This window comes from Pseudophryne corroboree, chromosome 6 (genome assembly GCF_028390025.1).
Source record: "Pseudophryne corroboree isolate aPseCor3 chromosome 6, aPseCor3.hap2, whole genome shotgun sequence".
In the NCBI taxonomy this organism is placed as follows: Eukaryota; Metazoa; Chordata; class Amphibia; order Anura; family Myobatrachidae; genus Pseudophryne; species Pseudophryne corroboree.
This window is the reverse complement of record NC_086449.1, coordinates 22,599,407-22,626,159: the sequence shown is the minus strand read 5'-3', so window position 1 is coordinate 22,626,159 and position 26,753 is coordinate 22,599,407. Positions and strand designations below refer to the sequence as shown.

Genomic DNA, 26,753 nt, shown 5'->3' with positions numbered 1-26,753 from the left:
ATTCGCCAGTAGCGTGCACGGTGAGAGACGGAGATAATAACCTGACGAGTGCAGATCTCACCCATAATTCTGTGCGACGTGTATTATTTCCTGATGAGTTAATTGCGCCCTTACCCTGTACGGTCACACAGAGACGTGCGCAGGTAAGGTCGGGGGTCACGGTACGCACCTTGGACAAGCAGTGGCAGATCCTCTCTTTGGCTCTTTTTCTGTAAATCTCAACATTTGGCTCCGTCTTTATGGCGGCTTCGAACTTCTCAATGGCGGCTTCAAACCTGCGCAGGACACAAGCGGTTCGCCGTAAGCGATGGTCCGGATACTAACGTTACTGAGCTCTAGAAGGCCAGCCGCAGGACGCCTTCAAAGTGCTGCGGCCGATGGTAGGATTACTGAATGAGACTTTGTGATCGGCACCGCGGCGATAACGGCACCAGGCGTGAGTATTCAAAGAGAGGTAAACGCCCAGGGGAATCATTCGGTGATAGCGCAGTGTTATTATACACAGTAGTGTCTCCTAATGTTTCACCGCCCCCACAGTGACTCGTCCCTGCCGGGGAAAGGATGGGAGACGCACTTACCTCTGGTCTCGGACTAATTCCTCGGCGGACTCCAGCTGCCGGGAAAGCTTCTTCACTTGCTTATAGTGTGATAGGCAAGGTTTGTCATCCTGATCCAGCTTCAGACACTCCCGCACATGGCTACAACACAACCCAGAGAACACGTGTGTAACGTGTGTGAGACACAGATCCCCCCTCACCTCAGGCTCTCCCGTAGTGTAATACAGATCCCCCCTCACCTCAGGCTCCCCCATAGTGTAATACAGATCCCCCCTCACCTCAGGCTCCCCCATAGTGTAATACAGATCCCCCTCTCACCTCAGGCTCCCCCATAGTGTAATACAGATTTCCCCCCCCCTCACCTCAGGCTCCCCCATAGTGTAATACAGATTCCCCCCTCACCTCAGGCTCTCCCATAGTGTAATACAGATCCCCCCTCACCTCAGGCACCCCCATAGTGTAATACAGATGCCCCGTCACCTCAGGCTCACACATAGTGTAATACAGATACCCCCTTCTCACCTCAGGCTCACACATAGTGTAATACAGATGCCCCGTCACCTAAGGCTCACACATAGTGTAATACAGATACCCCCTTCTCACCTCAGGCTCCCCCATAGTGTAATACAGATCCCCCCTCACATCAGGCTCCCCCATAGTGTAATACAGATGCCCCGTCACCTAAGGCTCACACATAGTGTAATACAGATCCCCCCTCACCTCAGGCACCCCCATAGTGTAATACAGATGCCCCGTCACCTAAGGCTCACACATAGTGTAATACAGATACCCCCTTCTCACCTCAGGCTCCCCCATAGTGTAATACAGATCCCCCCTCACATCAGGCTCCCCCATAGAGTAATACAGATCCCCCCCTCACCTCAGGCTCTCCCATAGTGTAATAAAGATCCCCCCCTCACCTCAGGCTCTCCCATAGTGTAATACAGATCCCCCCTCCTCACCTCAGGCTCCCCCATAGTGTAATACAGATCCCCCCTCACCTCAGGCACCCCCATAGTGTAATACATATCCCCCCTCACCTCAGGCTCCCCCATAGTGTAATACAGATCCCCCCTCACCTCAGGCACCCCCATAGTGTAATACATATCCCCCCTCACCTCAGGCTCCCCCATAGTGTAATACAGATCCCCCGTCACCTCAGGCTCACACATAGTGTAATACAGATCCTAATACAGATCCCCCCTCACCTCAGGCTCCCCCATAGTGTAATACAGATCCCCCCCTCACCTCAGGCTCTCCCATAGTGTAATACAGATCCCCCCTCACCTCAGGCTCCCCCATAGTGTAATATAGATCCCCCCTCCTCACCTCAGGCTCCCCCATAGTGTAATATAGATCCCCCCTCACCTCAGGCTCTCCCATAGTGTAATACAGATCCCCCCTCACCTCAGGCACCCCATAGTGTAATACATATCCCCCCTCACCTCAGGCTCTCCCATAGTGTAATACAGATCCCCCCTCCTCACCTCAGGCTCCCCCATAGTGTAATACAGATCCCCCCCTCACCTCAGGCTCTCCCATAGTGTAATACAGATCCCCCCTCCTCACCTCAGGTTCCCCCATAGTGTAATACATATCCCCCCTCACCTCAGGCTCCCCCATAGTGTATTACATATCCCCCCTCACCTTAGGCTCCCCCACAGTGTAATACAGATCCCCCCCCTCACCTCAGGCTCCCCCATAGTGTAATACAGATCCCCCCCTCACCTCAGGCTCCCCCATAGTGTAATACAGATCCCCCCTCACCTCAGGCTCTCCCATAGTGTAATACAGATCCCCCCTCCTCACCTCAGGCTCCCCCATAGTGTAATACAGATCCCCCCTCCTCACCTCAGGCTCCCCCATAGTGTAATACAGATCCCCCCTCACCTCAGGCACCCCCATAGTGTAATACAGATCCCCCCTCACCTCAGGCTCTCCCATAGTGTAATACAGATCCCCCCTCACCTCAGGCTCTCCCATAGTGTAATACAGATCCCCCCTCCTCACCTCAGGCTCCCCCATAGTGTAATACAGATCCCCCCTCCTCACCTCAGGCTCCCCCATAGTGTAATACAGATCCCCCCTCACCTCAGGCACCCCCATAGTGTAATACAGATCCCCCCTCCTCACCTCAGGCTCCCCCATAGTGTAATACAGATCCCCCCTCCTCACCTCAGGCTCCCCCATAATGTAATACAGATCCCCCCTCACCTCAGGCTCCCCCATAGTGTAATATAGATCCCCCCTCACCTCAGGCTCTCCCATAGTGTAATACAGATCCCCCCTCACCTCAGGCACCCCATAGTGTAATACATATCCCCCCTCACCTCAGGCTCTCCCATAGTGTAATACAGATCCCCCCTCCTCACCTCAGGCTCCCCCATAGTGTAATACAGATCCCCCCCTCACCTCAGGCTCTCCCATAGTGTAATACAGATCCCCCTCCTCACCTCAGGTTCCCCCATAGTGTAATACATATCCCCCCTCACCTCAGGCTCCCCCATAGTGTATTACATATCCCCCCTCACCTTAGGCTCCCCCACAGTGTAATACAGATCCCCCCCCTCACCTCAGGCTCCCCCATAGTGTAATACAGATCCCCCCTCACCTCAGGCTCTCCCATAGTGTAATACAGATCCCCCCTCACCTCAGGCACCCCATAGTGTAATACATATCCCCCCTCACCTCAGGCTCTCCCATAGTGTAATACAGATCCCCCCTCCTCACCTCAGGCTCCCCCATAGTGTAATACAGATCCCCCCCTCACCTCAGGCTCTCCCATAGTGTAATACAGATCCCCCCTCCTCACCTCAGGTTCCCCCATAGTGTAATACATATCCCCCCTCACCTCAGGCTCCCCCATAGTGTATTACATATCCCCCCTCACCTTAGGCTCCCCCACAGTGTAATACAGACCCCCCCCCTCACCTCAGGCTCCCCCATAGTGTAATACAGATCCCCCCTCACCTCAGGCTCCCCCATAGTGTAATACAGATCCCCCCTCACCTCAGGCTCTCCCATAGTGTAATACAGATCCCCCCTCCTCACCTCAGGCTCCCCCATAGTGTAATACAGATCCCCCCTCCTCACCTCAGGCTCCCCCATAGTGTAATACAGATCCCCCCTCACCTCAGGCACCCCCATAGTGTAATACAGATCCCCCCTCACCTCAGGCTCTCCCATAGTGTAATACAGATCCCCCCTCCTCACCTCAGGCTCCCCCATAGTGTAATACAGATCCCCCCTCCTCACCTCAGGCTCCCCCATAGTGTAATACAGATCCCCCCTCACCTCAGGCACCCCCATAGTGTAATACAGATCCCCTCACCTCAGGCTCCCCCATAGTGTAATACAGATCCCCCCTCCTCACCTCAGGCTCCCCCATAGTGTAATACAGATCCCCCCTCACCTCAGGCTCCCCCATAGTGTAATATAGATCCCCCCTCACCTCAGGCTCTCCCATAGTGTAATACAGATCCCCCCTCACCTCAGGCACCCCATAGTGTAATACATATCCCCCCTCACCTCAGGCTCTCCCATAGTGTAATACAGATCCCCCCTCCTCACCTCAGGCTCCCCCATAGTGTAATACAGATCCCCCCCTCACCTCAGGCTCTCCCATAGTGTAATACAGATCCCCCCTCCTCACCTCAGGTTCCCCCATAGTGTAATACATATCCCCCCTCACCTCAGGCTCCCCCATAGTGTATTACATATCCCCCCTCACCTTAGGCTCCCCCACAGTGTAATACAGATCCCCCCCCTCACCTCAGGCTCCCCCATAGTGTAATACAGATCCCCCCTCACCTCAGGCTCCCCCATAGTGTAATACAGATCCCCCCTCACCTCAGGCTCTCCCATAGTGTAATACAGATCCCCCCTCCTCACCTCAGGCTCCCCCATAGTGTAATACAGATCCCCCCTCCTCACCTCAGGCACCCCCATAGTGTAATACAGATCCCCCCTCCTCACCTCAGGCTCCCCCATAGTGTAATACAGATCCCCCCTCACCTCAGGCTCCCCCATAGTGTAATACAGATCCCCCCTCACCTCAGGCTCTCCCATAGTGTAATACAGATCCCCCCTCCTCACCTCAGGCTCCCCCATAGTGTAATACAGATCCCCCCTCCTCACCTCAGGCTCCCCCATAGTGTAATACAGATCCCCCCTCACCTCAGGCACCCCCATAGTGTAATACAGATCCCCCCTCACCTCAGGCACCCCCATAGTGTAATACAGATCCCCCCTCACCTCAGGCTCTCCTCGTGCGCGCCCATGGTGTATACAGGCCCCCCCTCACCTCAGGCTCTCCTCGTGCTCCCCCATGGTGTATACAGGCCCCCCCTCACCTCAGGCTCTCCTCGTGCTCCCCCATGGTGTATACAGGCCCCCCCTCACCTCAGGCTCTCCTCGTGCTCCCCCATGGTGTATACAGGCCCCCCCTCACCTCAGGCTCTCCTCGTGCGCCCCCATGGTGTATACAGGCCCCCCTCACCTCAGGCTCTCCTCGTGCGCGCCCATGGTGTAATAGAGCTGGCTCAGTTTCAGGAAGGCAGCTCTGTTGTCATTACGGAGCTTGGTTGTGGGCTTCAGATCATGGATGGCCTTGCTTACATCTCCAATTTGGAGGTAACACTCAGACCTCAGCTCCCGAACACTGGGATCCCAGGGGGAGTGCTAGAGAGGGCAGAGCCATACAAACATGTTACAGGTATAAATGCCATTCACTGGCCCTGATAACAAGGTACATACAGCGGGGTCAGACATCCAGCCACGCATTACCTCAATCACTTTCTCCAGCCAGCTGATGGCTTCCCCATAATCCTCTCTGTCATGGGCCGCCCAGGCCTCCTCCCGGCTAGCCTCCAGCTCCCGCAGTCGCTCCAGCTGGTTCCTGGCCTCCTCGTTGGTGGGGTTACTCTGCATCTGCCGGGGGGGGGGGGGAGGATACTGGAAGGTTAATCGGCTTCTGTCAGGGCGGACCCTAAAGTTGTATTAATATACTTTATTTATAAGGCGACAACATATTCTGTAGCTCTGTACATTGACGATGCATGGGTAATTAGACTGTAAGCTCCAGTAGGACCAGCTGCCGCTATGTACACACATTATTGTAAGTGGCTGCAAGAACTATACACATGCAATACAATCTATATGGAAAGGTTGCACTTGATTGATGTGGGCAACTCACCACAGCCTGGAAATCCTCTCTGGCCTCCTCCGTGTCCCCCTGCTTCAGCAATATGTTCCCCCTTTGCAGTCTGGCCTGCGGGAAAACAACCACACAGATGCAATAAGGATACCAGTAAGCGGCTGGCCGGACCCCACGAACCATGATCGTGTTACTGGGGTACGGCCCACCCTGTCTGATGCAAAAGGAAGAATATGTGCTTCGCGCTACTCTGCGGTGGCGATACATCTGTCAAAACCGTAACGCAAGGTCCAAAGGTGAGCTCAGGGAGGAGAGAAGCCTCACACGGAGGAGACGGGCTCGGGGGGGGGACACTGCTGGTACTTCCCTTCCACCAAATCCACAACCCACCGCTATGAGAACCTGCTCTGCCCTAACCCCCACCTCCCTCCCCCAACAGCCTCCCATTACCCAGCCCCTACCGCCAGGAAGTCCGGCTTCAGCGCTATGGCCTTGCTGAGATCCGGGAGAGCCGATTTAAACTTCCCCATCGCCAGATAAACCGCTGCCCGCTTGTAATACGTCAGGTAGTTGCTGGGGTCTCCGTCTGCAATAAGAGGGATATAAAGAAGTTACTGTAGCGGCGTGACACAATACACTTCAACCGGAGTTCATAGATTACCCTGTAATTACAGTATGCCGACTGGCCAGCTGTCAGGAGTGTGGGAGTGCTGCCCCCTGGTGCACAAAGCAGTAACTACATGCTGTGTATCGGAGGATGTATACAGGAAAACCCCAGTATGCACACAGCCTCACAGTCTGCACTAAGGCTCACGTTCTGGGAATATGCGCCTCATCGCGTACCATTATCTCCACATTATTACAGTTCAGCTGCATTTCGCAGTGGGCTCAGGTGGCGGAACGTGCTGTGTGGAGGGTAATCCCGCACAATCAGTGGTCTGCACAGTGTCATATATTCTCACATCGCCAGCCAACTCTGCTCTTACTGTGCGACTTGCAGCAGAGGTTCCGTTACTCCTTATAATACACAAGTGTTAATAATGACGGAGGAAGCGATGGCGTCAGATCTCAGGAGTTCATACAACTATTATGATCACATATCACCACGGATTATGCCATACGTAGCCCTGTACTCACCCACAGCCGAGTGATAGTGAGAGAGAGCCTCAGCCAGCTGTCCCGCGGCCAGGAGCTTCCGGCCCATCTCCAGATGGTTCTCCACCTCTGCCTGGCTGGCGGCCAGAGATCCTGTCCATCAAACACACGAGAGACACAGTTACCAGACATCATACAGAATAATCAGCTGTCCCATGTCAGAAAGATGACCTATTCCATGGTAATGAGACCTCTAGGGGCGCTCTTCCACTCGAGCCCATGATGGCAATTTCAAAGGGCCGGTCAACTAAGCTTGGGGCAGGCAGCCATTTGGTGAGCCAGAGCAACCTTTGAATGAATTCGCTAGTCACCAGCAACATCACTGAGGTATGAGGCACTTTGTGTCTCAGCGATGTCAACAATTACTAGTGGATTTATAAGTGGGATTTTGCTTCATGAAATGACAGAATGCACTTGACAGGTCCAATAGAGCACGGGCCAGGTTACCCACATCTAGAAACGGTCATCTGCCAGGTTTACAGCCCACGCATTAGATTGTAGGCGCCAAGATTACTGATCAAATTTATAGCCACAGGTCAGTGCATAAAGGCCTATTTCTAACTCTCTGATGTGCGATAGCACAAGACCCACCAGAGCATGCACGACATGTGGGGGTGTAAGTATTACTCAAATCAAAACAGAACCTAAAATGGAAGGACAATCTAAATTAATTTACTGTAGCTCAAACAATTCACTCCATATCCAAATCTGAAACATGAATTCTTTAGGAACACGTGTGACAGAACATTATTGAGTTTAATATGACAAAAAAAGTCACAATTATTAAGTTGAAATGGTCATATGACAAAAAGCCACACAGTGCTTACTAAGTAAAAATGGTGATAACTTCACATATAGGGGTCAATTCTATTCGGCAACTAAAGAATAGCGCCGGGAATTAGCTCCCGACGCTATTCAATTCTGCTACTAGTTGCCCGCAATTGTCGGGAATTCTTCTCTCATCCCCGGGGGATGAGAGAAGAAACCCGACAAAAGTGCAGCCTCGCGGCCGGCGCGAGGCTGATTCTGTCGGGAATCAGCCTCGCGCCGGGTAGTTAAGTCGGAGAATGCCCGTTCTCCCGACAAAACTACCTGTTAAGTCGGCGAGAACGGGACATCGCCGACTTAACTTTAGCTGAATTGAATAGCGTCGGGAGCTAATTCCCGGCGCTATTCTTTAGTTGCCGAATAGAATTGACCCCATAGAATTAGAACTCCAAAACAGTTTCATTAAAATAAAAACATGTATGTTTTTGATAATCTGCCATGTAGGAGAAGGCTAAAACTTGGACAGTTTACAATAGCAGAAGGATCCCACAAAGAGAGACTAATTTCTTCAACCATTTCACTAGTTTTTAATTGTTCTTCCTTACCCAAGCGACCGTCTTGGTGACAGCAAAAGGTGTGCTTCTACAGTCCTCAAGCTTAAGAGTGAAGAACAGGCGGGGCGCCATCGAGGGAAAAAAATCAGGCACTTTTGGTGCGTTTGCATCCGAAAATTGAGGAGGAATGGCCTTGTCTCTGTCACTCTTGGGGATGTATCCAGCATTAACGGACATGCTGTGCTGACCCCAAGCTCTGACCTCACTATGAATAGATGCACACAGCATCTATTCACGGGAGCTAAACCCCAACTTTCCCCAAATGTAGGACACTGCAGCCCGCGGGTCGGGTTGGAAGAGGGCACACTGCTTCAGCTGGGCACCGCAATAAGTGAAGTGCGCCGTTAATCAATTTAAAATCAGGCAGGGCGTGCGGCCATGCTGAAACAGCTTAGCGGGCAGACTACTGGTATGCTTATTGCCTTTAGATTTTATTTTTTTTCCCCCTTTTTTTGTCCATGAAGGGTTTTAATAATGGGTTCTAAAAATGTATTATAACTCTGTATTGGAACATTGGACTAAAAATGGTATGATTTTTTTCCACACATATGCATATGAAACTTGATTATGTTATATTGATTCCATAGGGAGATACATTATAGCTGTAGGTTCTTTATGGGACCTGTATATGTTGTTGACTTTTTTTTTTTTTTTACTAATTCCAGTGCTTACAAATGTTACAGTGTTTGCAAGAACAGATTAATATGGGGGGGGGGGGGGAGGATTGCGTTTTGATTTGCCCCGACCGCATTAACATACTATATTCCTAATTATCCTGCTCTGTCTATAAACATGACATTGCTTATTACTGGAAGCGTTCATTACATTCATTTTAAAACTAATGAAAATGTTGAATTACACAGAGGACAGGTAATATGTTGCTCAGATTAGAACGCATTGTTTTTACTTGCACTGTACGTCTCCTGTAGAATGTAATATCCTCAGAGAAACTTTCTGATTGAAAAAAAAAACATGACGACGCGTCCTATTGAAGGGTGCATTTTTGTATTTGCATTTTAACCATTTAATTTTCCATTGTAAACATTTAACGGATATTACACTAAAGGTGCATACACACGGTGAGATTCGGACTTATCCGATTCTCACCGTGCGACAGGGGGCCGGGTCGGCACTTAGCCAGTATCGCAAGCACATAATAACTGTGCTTGCGATGCTGGCTATGTGCGATTTCAATCCTGACTATCTCTTCTATAGAGATAATCAGGATTGACTTGCCTGCACAGCCTATTTTTTCTTCCGATGCCGACCGCGCGGGGCCGCGCATCGGATCGGGATCGCAAGGTGACTGTCACCTTGCGATCTGCACTATATTTTCTTCCGATTCTGACTATATAGTCAGAATCGGAAGAAAATATAGTGCAGATCGCAAGGTGACAGTCACCTTGCGATCCCGATCCGATGCGCGGCCCCGCGCGGTCGGCATCGGAAGAAAAAATAGGCTGTGCAGGCAAGTCAATCCTGACTATCTCTATAGAAGAGATAGTCAGGATTGAAATCGCACATAGCCAGCATCGCAAGCACAGTTATTATGTGCTTGCGATACTGGCTAAGTGCCGACCCGGCCCCCTGTCGCACGGTGAGAATCGGATAAGTCCGAATCTCACCGTGTGTATGCACCCTAAGTCCCTTAATACGGCTCTGAAAGTTTGAGCATTGAAAAGACTCCCGCGACCGGTTGATCCATCTGTTGGCACTAAACAAATAGTACAAGACGTCGGAGAAGGTGTTCTTCCAGAACGGTTGGTAAGAACAAACCTACAAGTACAAGTCATCTCAGAAACAGAGATCCCAGTGTTCTTACACTACAATGACATTACAATGAGATAAATGCTCACCATCCAGGTGTAGATCCAGGATCACACACAGTAGGGAGAGAGAAGACAGGACCCCGCTCACACCTCGTCTTTCTCTCTCCATGCCGGTGTGGCACTCTCGTTCCCGATGTCCAAGTCCTCTCTCCGCTGCACCTGTCAGCACACGTAACGTAACACAGATCATTTATATGTATAACAGAGGCAGAAGCAGTAACTGCACCTCTCACCCTGCCCTTATACAGAGATACACACTGACAGCACAGTCACACAGCCTATATACATCCCTCACCCTGCCCTTATACAGAGATACACGCTGACAGCACAGTCACACAGTCTATATACACCCCTCACCCTGCCCTTATACAGAGATACACGCTGACAGCGCAGTCACACAGTCTATATACACCCCTCACCCTGCCCTTATACAGAGATACACGCTGACAGCACAGTCACACAGTCTATATACACCTCTCACCCTGCCCTTATACAGAGATACACGCTGACAGCACAGTCACACAGTCTATATACACCCCTCACCCTGCCCTTATACAGAGATACACGCTGACAGCACAGTCACACAGTCTATATACACCTCTCACCCTGCCCTTATACAGAGATACACGCTGACAGCACAGTCACACAGTCTATATACACCTCTCACCCTGCCCTTATACAGAGATACACACTGACAGCACAGTCACACAGTCTATATACACCTCTCACCCTGCCCTTATACAGAGATACACACTGACAGCGCAGTCACACAGTCTATATACACCTCTCACCCTGCCCTTATACAGAGATACACGCTGACAGCACAGTCACACAGTCTATATACACCCCTCACCCTGCTCTTATACAGAGATACACGCTGACAGCACAGTCACACAGTCTATATACACCCCTCACCCTGCTCTTATACAGAGATACACGCTGACAGCACAGTCACACAGTCTATATACACCCCTCACCCTGCTCTTATACAGAGATACACACTGACAGCGCAGTCACACAGTCTATATACACCCCTCACCCTGCCCTTATACAGAGATACACACTGACAGCACAGTCACACAGCCTATATACACCTCTCACCCTGTCCTTATACAGAGATACACACTGACAGCGCAGTCACACAGTCTATATACACCCCTCACCCTGCCCTTATACAGAGATACACGCTGACAGCACAGTCACACAGTCTATATACACCCCTCACCCTGCCCTTATACAGAGATACACGCTGACAGCACAGTCACACAGTCTATATACACCCCTCACCCTGCTCTTATACAGAGATACACACTGACAGCACAGTCACACAGTCTATATACACCCCTCACCCTGCCCTTATACAGAGATACACGCTGACAGCACAGTCACACAGTCTATATACACCCCTCACCCTGCCCTTATACAGAGATACACACTGACAGCGCAGTCACACAGTCTATATACACCCCTCACCCTGCCCTTATACAGAGATACACACTGACAGCACAGTCACACAGTCTATATACACCCCTCACCCTGCCCTTATACAGAGATACACACTGACAGCACAGTCACACAGTCTATATACACCCCTCACCCTGCCCTTATACAGAGATACACGCTGACAGCGCAGTCACACAGTCTATATACACCCCTCACCCTGCCCTTATACAGAGATACACGCTGACAGCGCAGTCACACAGTCTATATACACCCCTCACCCTGCCCTTATACAGAGATACACGCTGACAGCACAGTCACACAGTCTATATACACCCCTCACCCTGCCCTTATACAGAGATACACACTGACAGCACAGTCACACAGTCTATATACACCCCTCACCCTGCCCTTATACAGAGATACACGCTGACAGCGCAGTCACACAGTATATATACACCCCTCACCCTGCCCTTATACAGAGATACACACTGACAGCGCAGTCACACAGTCTATATACACCCCTCACCCTGCCCTTATACAGAGATACACGCTGACAGCACAGTCACACAGTCTATATACACCTCTCACCCTGCCCTTATACAGAGATACACACTGACAGCGCAGTCACACAGTCTATATACACCCCTCACCCTGCCCTTATACAGAGATACACACTGACAGCACAGTCACACAGTCTATATACACCCCTCACCCTGCCCTTATACAGAGATACACGCTGACAGCACAGTCACACAGTCTATATACACCTCTCACCCTGCCCTTATACAGAGATACACACTGACAGCGCAGTCACACAGTCTATATACACCCCTCACCCTGCCCTTATACAGAGATACACACTGACAGCACAGTCACACAGTATATATACACCTCTCACCCTGCCCTTATACAGAGATACACGCTGACAGCACAGTCACACAGTCTATATACACCTCTCACCCTGCCCTTATACAGAGATACACGCTGACAGCGCAGTCACACAGTCTATATACACCCCTCACCCTGCCCTTATACAGAGATACACACTGACAGCTCAGTCACACAGTCTATATACACCTCTCACCCTGCCCTTATACAGAGATACACGCTGACAGCGCAGTCACACAGTCTATATACACCCCTCACCCTGCCCTTATACAGAGATACACGCTGACAGCGCAGTCACACAGCCTATATACACCTCTCACCCTGCCCTTATACAGAGATACACACTGACAGCACAGTCACACAGTCTATATACACCCCTCACCCTGCCCTTATACAGAGATACACGCTGACAGCGCAGTCACACAGTCTATATACACCCCTCACCCTGCCCTTATACAGAGATACACACTGACAGCAGTCACACAGTCTATATACACCTCTCACCCTGCCCTTATACAGAGATACACGCTGACAGCACAGTCACACAGTCTATATACACCCCTCACCCTGCCCTTATACAGAGATACACGCTGACAGCACAGTCACACAGCCTATATACACCCCTCACCCTGCCCTTATACAGAGATACACGCTGACAGCGCAGTCACACAGTCTATATACACCCCTCACCCTGCCCTTATACAGAGATACACGCTGACAGCACAGTCACACAGTCTATATACACCCCTCACCCTGCCCTTATACAGAGATACACACTGACAGCACTGTCACACAGTCTATATACACCTCTCACCCTGCCCTTATACAGAGATACACGCTGACAGCACAGTCACACAGTATATATACACCCCTCACCCTGCCCTTATACAGAGATACACACTGACAGCGCAGTCACACAGTCTATATACACCCCTCACCCTGCCCTTATACAGAGATACACGCTGACAGTGCAGTCACACAGCCTATATACACCTCTCACCCTGCCCTTATACAGAGATACACGCTGACAGTGCAGTCACACAGCCTATATACACCTCTCACCCTGCCCTTATACAGAGATACACGCTGACAGCTCAGTCACACAGTCTATATACACCCCTCACCCTGCCCTTATACAGACATACACGCTGACAGCGCAGTCACACAGTCTATATACACCCCTCACCCTGTCCTTATACAGAGATACACACTGACAGCGCAGTCACACAGTCTATATACACCCCTCACCCTGCCCTTATACAGAGATACACACTGACAGCACAGTCACACAGTCTATATACACCTCTCACCCTGCCCTTATACAGAGATACACACTGACAGCACAGTCACACAGTCTATATACACCCCTCACCCTGCCCTTATACAGAGATACACGCTGACAGCGCAGTCACACAGTCTATATACACCCCTCACCCTGTCCTTATACAGAGATACACACTGACAGCGCAGTCACACAGTCTATATACACCCCTCACCCTGCCCTTATACAGAGATACACACTGACAGCACAGTCACACAGTCTATATACACCTCTCACCCTGCCCTTATACAGAGATACACACTGACAGCACAGTCACACAGTCTATATACACCCCTCACCCTGCCCTTATACAGAGATATACGCTGACAGCACAGTCACACAGTCTATATACACCCCTCACCCTGCCCTTATACAGAGATACACGCTGACAGCGCAGTCACACAGTCTATATACACCCCTCACCCTGCCCTTATACAGAGATACACACTGACAGCGCAGTCACACAGTCTATATACACCCCTCACCCTGCCCTTATACAGAGATACACGCTGACAGCACAGTCACACAGTCTATATACACCCCTCACCCTGCCCTTATACAGAGATACACACTGACAGCGCAGTCACACAGTCTATATACACCCCTCACCCTGCTCTTATACAGAGATACACACTGACAGCACAGTCACACAGTCTATATACACCCCTCACCCTGCCCTTATACAGAGATACACACTGACAGCGCAGTCACACAGTCTATATACACCTCTCACCCTGCCCTTATACAGAGATACACGCTGACAGCACAGTCACACAGTCTATATACACCTCTCACCCTGCCCTTATACAGAGATACACGCTGACAGCACAGTCACACAGTCTATATACACCCCTCACCCTGCCCTTATACAGAGATACACACTGACAGCACAGTCACACAGTCTATATACACCCCTCACCCTGCCCTTATACAGAGATATACGCTGACAGCGCAGTCACACAGTCTATATACACCCCTCACCCTGCCCTTATACAGAGATACACACTGACAGCACAGTCACACAGTCTATATACACCCCTCACCCTGCCCTTATACAGAGATACACGCTGACAGCACAGTCACACAGTCTATATACACCCCTCACCCTGCCCTTATACAGAGATACACACTGACAGCGCAGTCACACAGTCTATATACACCCCTCACCCTGCCCTTATACAGAGATACACACTGACAGCACAGTCACACAGTCTATATACACCCCTCACCCTGCCCTTATACAGAGATACACACTGACAGCACAGTCACACAGTCTATATACACCCCTCACCCTGCCCTTATACAGAGATACACGCTGACAGCACAGTCACACAGTCTATATACACCCCTCACCCTGCCCTTATACAGAGATACACGCTGACAGCGCAGTCACACAGTCTATATACACCCCTCACCCTGCCCTTATACAGAGATACACGCTGACAGCGCAGTCACACAGTCTATATACACCTCTCACCCTGCCCTTATACAGAGATACACGCTGACAGCACAGTCACACAGTCTATATACACCCCTCACCCTGCCCTTATACAGAGATACACACTGACAGCGCAGTCACACAGTCTATATACACCCCTCACCCTGCCCTTATACAGAGATACACGCTGACAGCACAGTCACACAGTCTATATACACCCCTCACCCTGCCCTTATACAGAGATACACACTGACAGCACAGTCACACAGTCTATATACACCCCTCACCCTGCCCTTATACAGAGATACACACTGACAGCACAGTCACACAGCCTATATACACCCCTCACCCTGCCCTTATACAGAGATACACACTGACAGCGCAGTCACACAGTCTATATACACCCCTCACCCTGCCCTTATACAGAGATACACACTGACAGCACAGTCACACAGTCTATATACACCCCTCACCCTGCCCTTATACAGAGATACACACTGACAGCGCAGTCACACAGTCTATATACACCTCTCACCCTGCCCTTATACAGAGATACACACTGACAGCACAGTCACACAGTCTATATACACCTCTCACCCTGCCCTTATACAGAGATACACACTGACAGCACAGTCACACAGTCTATATACACCCCTCACCCTGCCCTTATACAGAGATACACGCTGACAGCGCAGTCACACAGTCTATATACACCCCTCACCCTGCCCTTATACAGAGATACACGCTGACAGCGCAGTCACACAGTCTATATACACCCCTCACCCTGCCCTTATACAGAGATACACGCTGACAGCGCAGTCACACAGTCTATATACACCCCTCACCCTGCCCTTATACAGAGATACACACTGACAGCGCAGTCACACAGTCTATATACACCTCTCACCCTGCCCTTATACAGAGATACACACTGACAGCACAGTCACACAGTCTATATACACCCCTCACCCTGCTCTTATACAGAGATACACACTGACAGCACAGTCACACAGCCTATATACACCCCTCACCCTGCCCTTATACAGAGATACACGCTGACAGCGCAGTCACACAGTCTATATACACCCCTCACCCTGCCCTTATACAGAGATACACACTGACAGCACAGTCACACAGCCTATATACACCCCTCACCCTGCCCTTATACAGAGATACACGCTGACAGCGCAGTCACACAGTCTATATACACCTCTCACCCTGCCCTTATACAGAGATACACACTGACAGCACAGTCACACAGCCTATATACACCCCTCACCCTGCCCTTATACAGAGATACACGCTGACAGCGCAGTCACACAGTCTATATACACCTCTCACCCTGCCCTTATACAGAGATACACACTGACAGCACAGTCACACAGTCTATATACACCTCTCACCCTGCCCTTATACAGAGATACACGCTGACAGCACAGTCACACAGCCTATATACACCCCTCACCCTGCCCTTATACAGAGATACACGCTGACAGCACAGTCACACAGTCTATATACACCCCTCACCCTGCCCTTATACAGAGATACACACTGACAGCGCAGTCACACAGTCTATATACACCCCTCACCCTGCCCTTATACAGAGATACACGCTGACAGCGCAGTCACACAGTCTATATACACCCCTCACCCTGCCCTTATACAGAGATACACACTGACAGCACAGTCACACAGTCTATATACACTCCTCACCCTGCCCTTATACAGAGATACACGCTGACAGCACAGTCACACAGTCTATATACACCTCTCACCCTGCCCTTATACAGAGATACACACTGACAGCACAGTCACACAGCCTATATACACCTCTCACCCTGCCCTTATACAGAGATACACACTGACAGCGCAGTCACACAGTCTATATACACCCCTCACCCTGCCCTTATACAGAGATACACGCTGACAGCACAGTCACACAGTCTATATACACCCCTCACCCTGCCCTTATACAGAGATACACGCTGACAGCACAGTCACACAGTCTATATACACCCCTCACCCTGCCCTTATACAGAGATACACGCTGACAGCACAGTCACACAGTCTATATATACCTCTCACCCTGCCCTTATACAGAGATACACACTGACAGCGCAGTCACACAGTCTATATACACCCCTCACCCTGCCCTTATACAGAGATACACACTGACAGCACAGTCACACAGTCTATATACACCCCTCACCCTGCCCTTATACAGAGATACACACTGACAGCTCAGTCACACAGTCTATATACACCCCTCACCCTGCCCTTATACAGAGATACACACTGACAGCGCAGTCACACAGCCTATATACACCTCTCACCCTGCCCTTATACAGAGATACACGCTGACAGCACAGTCACACAGTCTATATACATCCCTCACCCTGCCCTTATACAGAGATACACGCTGACAGCACAGTCACACAGTCTATATACACCTCTCACCCTGCCCTTATACAGAGATACACACTGACAGCACAGTCACACAGTCTATATACACCCCTCACCCTGCCCTTATACAGAGATACACGCTGACAGCACAGTCACACAGTCTATATACACCTCTCACCCTGCCCTTATACAGAGATACACACTGACAGCGCAGTCACACAGTATATATACACCCCTCACCCTGCCCTTATACAGAGATACACACTGACAGCACAGTCACACAGTCTATATACACCTCTCACCCTGCCCTTATACAGAGATACACACTGACAGCGCAGTCACACAGTCTATATACACCCCTCACCCTGTCCTTATACAGAGATACACACTGACAGCGCAGTCACACAGTCTATATACACCCCTCACCCTGCTCTTATACAGAGATACACACTGACAGCGCAGTCACACAGTCTATATACACCCCTCACCCTGCCCTTATACAGAGATACACGCTGACAGCGCAGTCACACAGTCTATATACACCCCTCACCCTGTCCTTATACAGAGATACACACTGACAGCGCAGTCACACAGTCTATATACACCCCTCACCCTGCTCTTATACAGAGATACACACTGACAGCGCAGTCACACAGTCTATATACACCCCTCACCCTGCCCTTATACAGAGATACACGCTGACAGCGCAGTCACACAGTCTATATACACCCCTCACCCTGCCCTTATACAGAGATACACACTGACAGCGCAGTCACACAGTCTATATACACCCCTCACCCTGCCCTTATACAGAGATACACACTGACAGCACAGTCACACAGTATATATACACCTCTCACCCTGCCCTTATACAGAGATACACACTGACAGCACAGTCACACAGTCTATATACACCCCTCACCCTGCCCTTATACAGAGATACACGCTGACAGCGCAGTCACACAGTCTATATACACCCCTCACCCTGCCCTTATACAGAGATACACACTGACAGCGCAGTCACACAGTCTATATACACCCCTCACCCTGCCCTTATACAGAGATACACACTGACAGCACAGTCACACAGTCTATATACACCTCTCACCCTGCCCTTATACAGAGATACACACTGACAGCACAGTCACACAGTCTATATACACCCCTCACCCTGCCCTTATACAGAGATACACGCTGACAGCTCAGTCACACAGTCTATATACACCCCTCACCCTGCCCTTATACAGAGATACACGCTGACAGCTCAGTCACACAGTCTATATACACCCCTCACCCTGCCCTTATACAGAGATACACGCTGACAGCGCAGTCACACAGTCTATATACACCTCTCACCCTGCCCTTATACAGAGATACACGCTGACAGCACAGTCACACAGTCTATATACACCCCTCACCCTGCCCTTATACAGAGATACACACTGACAGCACAGTCACACAGTCTATATACACCCCTCACCCTGCCCTTATACAGAGATACACGCTGACAGCACAGTCACACAGTCTATATACACCCCTCACCCTGCCCTTATACAGAGATACACGCTGACAGCGCAGTCACACAGTCTATATACACCTCTCACCCTGTCCTTATACAGAGATACACGCTGACAGCACAGTCACACAGCCTATATACATCCCTCACCCTGCCCTTATACAGAGATACACGCTGACAGCACAGTCACACAGTCTATATACACCTCTCACCCTGCCCTTATACAGAGATACACACTGACAGCGCAGTCACACAGTCTATATACACCCCTCACCCTGCCCTTATACAGAGATACACGCTGACAGCACAGTCACACAGTCTATATACACCCCTCACCCTGCCCTTATACAGAGATACACGCTGACAGCACAGTCACACAGTCTATATACACCTCTCACCCTGTCCTTATACAGAGATACACGCTGACAGCACAGTCACACAGCCTATATACATCCCTCACCCTGCCCTTATACAGAGATACACACTGACAGCACAGTCACACAGTCTATATACACCCCTCACCCTGCCCTTATACAGAGATACACGCTGACAGCGCAGTCACACAGTCTATATACACCCCTCACCCTGCCCTTATACAGAGATACACGCTGACAGCACAGTCACACAGTCTATATACACCTCTCACCCTGCCCTTATACAGAGATACACACTGACAGCGCAGTCACACAGTCTATATACACCCCTCACCCTGCCCTTATACAGAGATACACGCTGACAGCACAGTCACACAGTATATATACACCTCTCACCCTGCCCTTATACAGAGATACACGCTGACAGCACAGTCACACAGTCTATATACACCCCTCACCCTGCCCTTATACAGAGATACACGCTGACAGCGCAGTCACACAGCCTATATACACCTCTCACCCTGCCCTTATACAGAGATACACACTGACAGCGCAGTCACACAGTCTATATACACCCCTCACCCTGCCCTTATACAGAGATACACACTGACAGCGCAGTCACACAGTCTATATACACCCCTCACCCTGCCCTTATACAGAGATACACACTGACAGCACAGTCACACAGTCTATATACACCTCTCACCCTGCCCTTATACAGAGATACACACTGACAGCACAGTCACACAGTCTATATACACCTCTCACCCTGCCCTTATACAGAGATACACACTGACAGCGCAGTCACACAGTCTATATACACCTCTCACCCTGCCCTTATACAGAGATACACGCTGACAGCGCAGTCATACAGTCTATATACACCCCTCACCCTGCCCTTATACAGAGATACACGCTGACAGCGCAGTCACACAGTCTATATACACCCCTCACCCTGCCCTTATACAGAGATACACGCTGACAGCGCAGTCACACAGTCTATATACACCCCTCACCCTGCCCTTATACAGAGATACACGCTGACAGCGCAGTCACACAGTCTATATACACCCCTCACCCTGCCCTTATACAGAGATACACACTGACAGCACAGTCACACAGTCTATATACACCCCTCACCCTGCCCTTATACAGAGATACACGCTGACAGCACAGTCACACAGTCTATATACACCCCTCACCCTGCCCTTATACAGAGATACACGCTGACAGCTCAGTCACACAGTCTATATACACCCCTCACCCTGCCCTTATACAGAGATACACGCTGACAGCGCAGTCACACAGTCTATATACACCTCTCACCCTGCCCTTATACAGAGATACACACTGACAGCGCAGTCACACAGTCTATATACACCCCTCACCCTGCCCTTATACAGAGATACACGCTGACAGCGCAGTCACACAGCCTATATACATCCCTCACCCTGCCCTTATACAGAGATACACGCTGACAGCACAGTCACACAGCCTATATACACCCCTCACCCTGCCCTTATACAGAGATACACACTGACAGCGCAGTCACACAGTCTATATACACCCCTCACCCTGCCCTTATACAGAGATACACGCTGACAGCACAGTCACACAGTCTATATACACCCCTCACCCTGCCCTTATACAGAGATACACGCTGACAGCGCAGTCACACAGTCTATATACACCCCTCACCCTGCCCTTATACAGAGATACACACTGACAGCGCAGTCACACAGTCTATATACACCCCTCACCCTGCCCTTATACAGAGATACACACTGACAGCGCAGTCACACAGCCTATATACACCCCTCACCCTGCCCTTATACAGAGATACACGCTGACAGCGCAGTCACACAGCCTATATACACCCCTCACCCTGCCCTTATACAGAGATACACACTGACAGCACAGTCACACAGTCTATATACACCTCTCACCCTGCCCTTATACAGAGATACACACTGACAGCGCAGTCACACAGTCTATATACACCCCTCACCCTGCCCTTATACAGAGATACACGCTGACAGCACAGTCACACAGTCTATATACACCCCTCACCCTGCCCTTATACAGAGATACACACTGACAGCTCAGTCACACAGTCTATATACACCCCTCACCCTGCCCTTATACAGAGATACACGCTGACAGCGCAGTCACACAGTCTATATACACCTCTCACCCTGCCCTTATACAGAGATACACGCTGACAGCACAGTCACACAGTCTATATACACCCCTCACCCTGCCCTTATACAGAGATACACGCTGACAGCGCAGTCACACAGTCTATATACACCCCTCACCCTGCCCTTATACAGAGATACACACTGACAGCGCAGTCACACAGTCTATATATACCCCTCACCCTGCCCTTATACAGAGATACACGCTGACAGCACAGTCACACAGTATATATACACCTCTCACCCTGCCCTTATACAGAGATACACGCTGACAGCTCAGTCACACAGTCTATATACACCTCTCACCCTGCCCTTATACAGAGATACACGCTGACAGCGCAGTCACACAGTCTATATACACCCCTCACCCTGCTCTTATACAGAGATACACACTGACAGCACAGTCACACAGTCTATATTCACCCTGCCCTTATACAGAGATACACACTGACAGCTCAGTCACACAGCCTATATACACCCCTCACCCTGCCCTTATACAGAGATACACACTGACAGCACAGTCACACAGCCTATATACACCTCTCACCCTGCCCTTATACAGAGATACACACTGACAGCACAGTCACACAGTCTATATACACCCCTCACCCTGCCCTTATACAGAGATACACGCTGACAGCACAGTCACACAGTCTATATACACCCCTCACCCTGCCCTTATACAGAGATACACGCTGACAGCGCAGTCACACAGTCTATATACACCCCTCACCCTGCCCTTATACAGAGATACACACTGACAGCGCAGTCACACAGTCTATATATACCCCTCACCCTGCCCTTATACAGAGATACACGCTGACAGCACAGTCACACAGTATATATACACCTCTCACCCTGCCCTTATACAGAGATACACGCTGACAGCTCAGTCACACAGTCTATATACACCTCTCACCCTGCCCTTATACAGAGATACACGCTGACAGCGCAGTCACACAGTCTATATACACCCCTCACCCTGCTCTTATACAGAGATACACACTGACAGCACAGTCACACAGTCTATATTCACCCTGCCCTTATACAGAGATACACACTGACAGCTCAGTCACACAGCCTATATACACCCCTCACCCTGCCCTTATACAGAGATACACGCTGACAGCGCAGTCACACAGTCTATATATACCCCTCACCCTGCCCTTATACAGAGATACACACTGACAGCACAGTCACACAGTCTATATACACCTCTCACCCTGCCCTTATACAGAGATACACACTGACAGCGCAGTCACACAGTCTATATACACCTCTCACCCTGCCCTTATACAGAGATACACGCTGACAGCGCAGTCACACAGTCTATATACACCCCTCACCCTGCCCTTATACAGAGATACACGCTGACAGCGCAGTCACACAGTCTATATACACCTCTCACCCTGCCCTTATACAGAGATACACGCTGACAGCACAGTCACACAGTCTATATACACCCCTCACCCTGCCCTTATACAGAGATACACACTGACAGCACAGTCACACAGCCTATATACACCCCTCACCCTGCCCTTATACAGAGATACACACTGACAGCACAGTCACACAGTCTATATACACCCCTCACCCTGCCCTTATACAGAGATACACGCTGACAGCACAGTCACACAGTCTATATACACCCCTCACCCTGCCCTTATACAGAGATACACGCTGACAGCACAGTCACACAGTCTATATACACCCCTCACCCTGCCCTTATACAGAGATACACGCTGACAGCACAGTCACACAGTATATATACACCTCTCACCCTGCCCTTATACAGAGATACACGCTGACAGCTCAGTCACACAGTATACATACACCTCTCACCCTGCCCTTATACAGAGATACACACTGACAGCGCAGTCACACAGTCTATATACACCTCTCACCCTGCCCTTATACAGAGATACACACTGACAGCACAGTCACACAGTCTATATACACCTCTCACCCTGCCCTTATACAGAGATACACGCTGACAGCGCAGTCACACAGTCTATATACACCTCTCACCCTGCCCTTATACAGAGATACACGCTGACAGCACAGTCACACAGCCTATATACACCCCTCACCCTGCCCTTATACAGAGATACACACTGACAGCACAGTCACACAGCCTATATACACCCCTCACCCTGCCCTTATACAGAGATACACGCTGACAGCGCAGTCACACAGTCTATATACACCTCTCACCCTGCCCTTATACAGAGATACACGCTGACAGCACAGTCACACAGCCTATATACACCCCTCACCCTGCCCTTATACAGAGATACACACTGACAGCACAGTCACACAGCCTATATACACCCCTCACCCTGCCCTTATACAGAGATACACGCTGACAGCACAGTCACACAGTCTATATACACCCCTCACCCTGCCCTTATACAGAGATACACGCTGACAGCACAGTCACACAGTCTATATACACCCCTCACCCTGCCCTTATACAGAGATACACACTGACAGCGCAGTCACACAGTCTATATACACCCCTCACCCTGCCCTTATACAGAGATATACGCTGACAGCGCAGTCACACAGTCTATATACACCTCTCACCCTGCCCTTATACAGAGATACACGCTGACAGCGCAGTCACACAGTCTATATACACCCCTCACCCTGCCCTTATACAGAGATACACACTGACAGCGCAGTCACACAGTCTATATACACCCCTCACCCTGCTCTTATACAGAGATACACACTGACAGCGCAGTCACACAGTCTATATACATCCCTCACCCTGCCCTTATACAGAGATACACGCTGACAGCACAGTCACACAGTCTATATACACCCCTCACCCTGCCCTTATACAGAGATACACGCTGACAGCGCAGTCACACAGTCTATATACACCCCTCACCCTGCCCTTATACAGAGATACACACTGACAGCACAGTCACACAGTCTATATACACCCCTCACCCTGCCCTTATACAGAGATACACGCTGACAGCACAGTCACACAGTCTATATACACCCCTCACCCTGCCCTTATACAGAGATACACGCTGACAGCACAGTCACACAGTCTATATACACCCCTCACCCTGCCCTTATACAGAGATACACACTGACAGCACAGTCACACAGTCTATATACACTCCTCACCCTGCCCTTATACAGAGATACACACTGACAGCACAGTCACACAGTCTATATACACCCCTCACCCTGCCCTTATACAGAGATACACGCTGACAGCGCAGTCACACAGTCTATATACACCCCTCACCCTGCCCTTATACAGAGATACACGCTGACAGCACAGTCACACAGTATATATACACCCCTCACCCTGCCCTTATACAGAGATACACACTGACAGCGCAGTCACACAGTCTATATACACCTCTCACCCTGCCCTTATACAGAGATACACGCTGACAGCGCAGTCACACAGTCTATATACACCCCTCACCCTGCCCTTATACAGAGATACACACTGACAGCACAGTCACACAGTCTATATACACCCCTCACCCTGCCCTTATACAGAGATACACGCTGACAGCACAGTCACACAGTCTATATACACCCCTCACCCTGCCCTTATACAGAGATACACACTGACAGCGCAGTCACACAGTCTATATACACCCCTCACCCTGCCCTTATACAGAGATACACACTGACAGCGCAGTCACACAGTCTATATACACCCCTCACCCTGCCCTTATACAGAGATACACGCTGACAGCGCAGTCACACAGCCTATATACACCCCTCACCCTGCCCTTATACAGAGATACACACTGACAGCACAGTCACACAGTCTATATACACCTCTCACCCTGCCCTTATACAGAGATACACGCTGACAGCACAGTCACACAGTCTATATACACCCCTCACCCTGCCCTTATACAGAGATACACGCTGACAGCACAGTCACACAGTCTATATACACCCCTCACCCTGCCCTTATACAGAGATACACACTGACAGCGCAGTCACACAGTCTATATACACCCCTCACCCTGCCCTTATACAGAGATACACACTGACAGCGCAGTCACACAGTCTATATACACCCCTCACCCTGCCCTTATACAGAGATACACACTGACAGCGCAGTCACACAGTCTATATACACCTCTCACCCTGCCCTTATACAGAGATACACGCTGACAGCGCAGTCACACAGCCTATATACACCCCTCACCCTGCCCTTATACAGAGATACACACTGACAGCGCAGTCACACAGTCTATATATACCCCTCACCCTGCCCTTATACAGAGATACACGCTGACAGCACAGTCACACAGTCTATATACACCCCTCACCCTGCCCTTATACAGAGATACACACTGACAGCGCAGTCACACAGTCTATATACACCCCTCACCCTGCCCTTATACAGAGATACACACTGACAGCGCAGTCACACAGTCTATATACACCCCTCACCCTGCCCTTATACAGAGATACACACTGACAGCGCAGTCACACAGTCTATATACACCTCTCACCCTGCCCTTATACAGAGATACACGCTGACAGCGCAGTCACACAGCCTATATACACCCCTCACCCTGCCCTTATACAGAGATACACACTGACAGCGCAGTCACACAGTCTATATATACCCCTCACCCTGCCCTTATACAGAGATACACGCTGACAGCACAGTCACACAGTATATATACACCTCTCACCCTGCCCTTATACAGAGATACACACTGACAGCGCAGTCACACAGTCTATATACACCCCTCACCCTGCCCTTATACAGAGATATACACTGACAGCGCAGTCACACAGTCTATATACACCCCTCACCCTGCCCTTATACAGAGATACACACTGACAGCACAGTCACACAGTCTATATACACCCCTCACCCTGCCCTTATACAGAGATACACACTGACAGCACAGTCACACAGTCTATATACACCTCTCACCCTGCCCTTATACAGAGATACACACTGACAGCGCAGTCACACAGTCTATATACACCCCTCACCCTGCCCTTATACAGAGATACACACTGACAGCACAGTCACACAGTCTATATACACCTCTCACCCTGCCCTTATACAGAGATACACACTGA

At 50.1% G+C, this 26,753-nt stretch overlaps 1 protein-coding gene across 1 annotated transcript in view; it reads right to left on the bottom strand.

Moving 5' to 3' along the window:
• Positions 1–26,753, bottom strand: part of LOC134935907 (dnaJ homolog subfamily C member 3-like) — a 48,856-nt gene that overhangs the window by 11,015 nt on the left and 11,088 nt on the right. The window contains exons 2-9 of the mRNA XM_063930759.1: positions 10,106–10,237; positions 6,850–6,960; positions 6,174–6,298; positions 5,752–5,826; positions 5,343–5,486; positions 5,056–5,237; positions 579–698; positions 170–275 (exon numbers count right to left, since the gene is read on the bottom strand). Of these exons, the coding sequence (XP_063786829.1) occupies positions 170–275; positions 579–698; positions 5,056–5,237; positions 5,343–5,486; positions 5,752–5,826; positions 6,174–6,298; positions 6,850–6,960; positions 10,106–10,187 (945 nt within the window). The 5' untranslated portion in view covers positions 10,188–10,237. The remainder of the gene's footprint in view (positions 1–169; positions 276–578; positions 699–5,055; positions 5,238–5,342; positions 5,487–5,751; positions 5,827–6,173; positions 6,299–6,849; positions 6,961–10,105; positions 10,238–26,753) is intronic.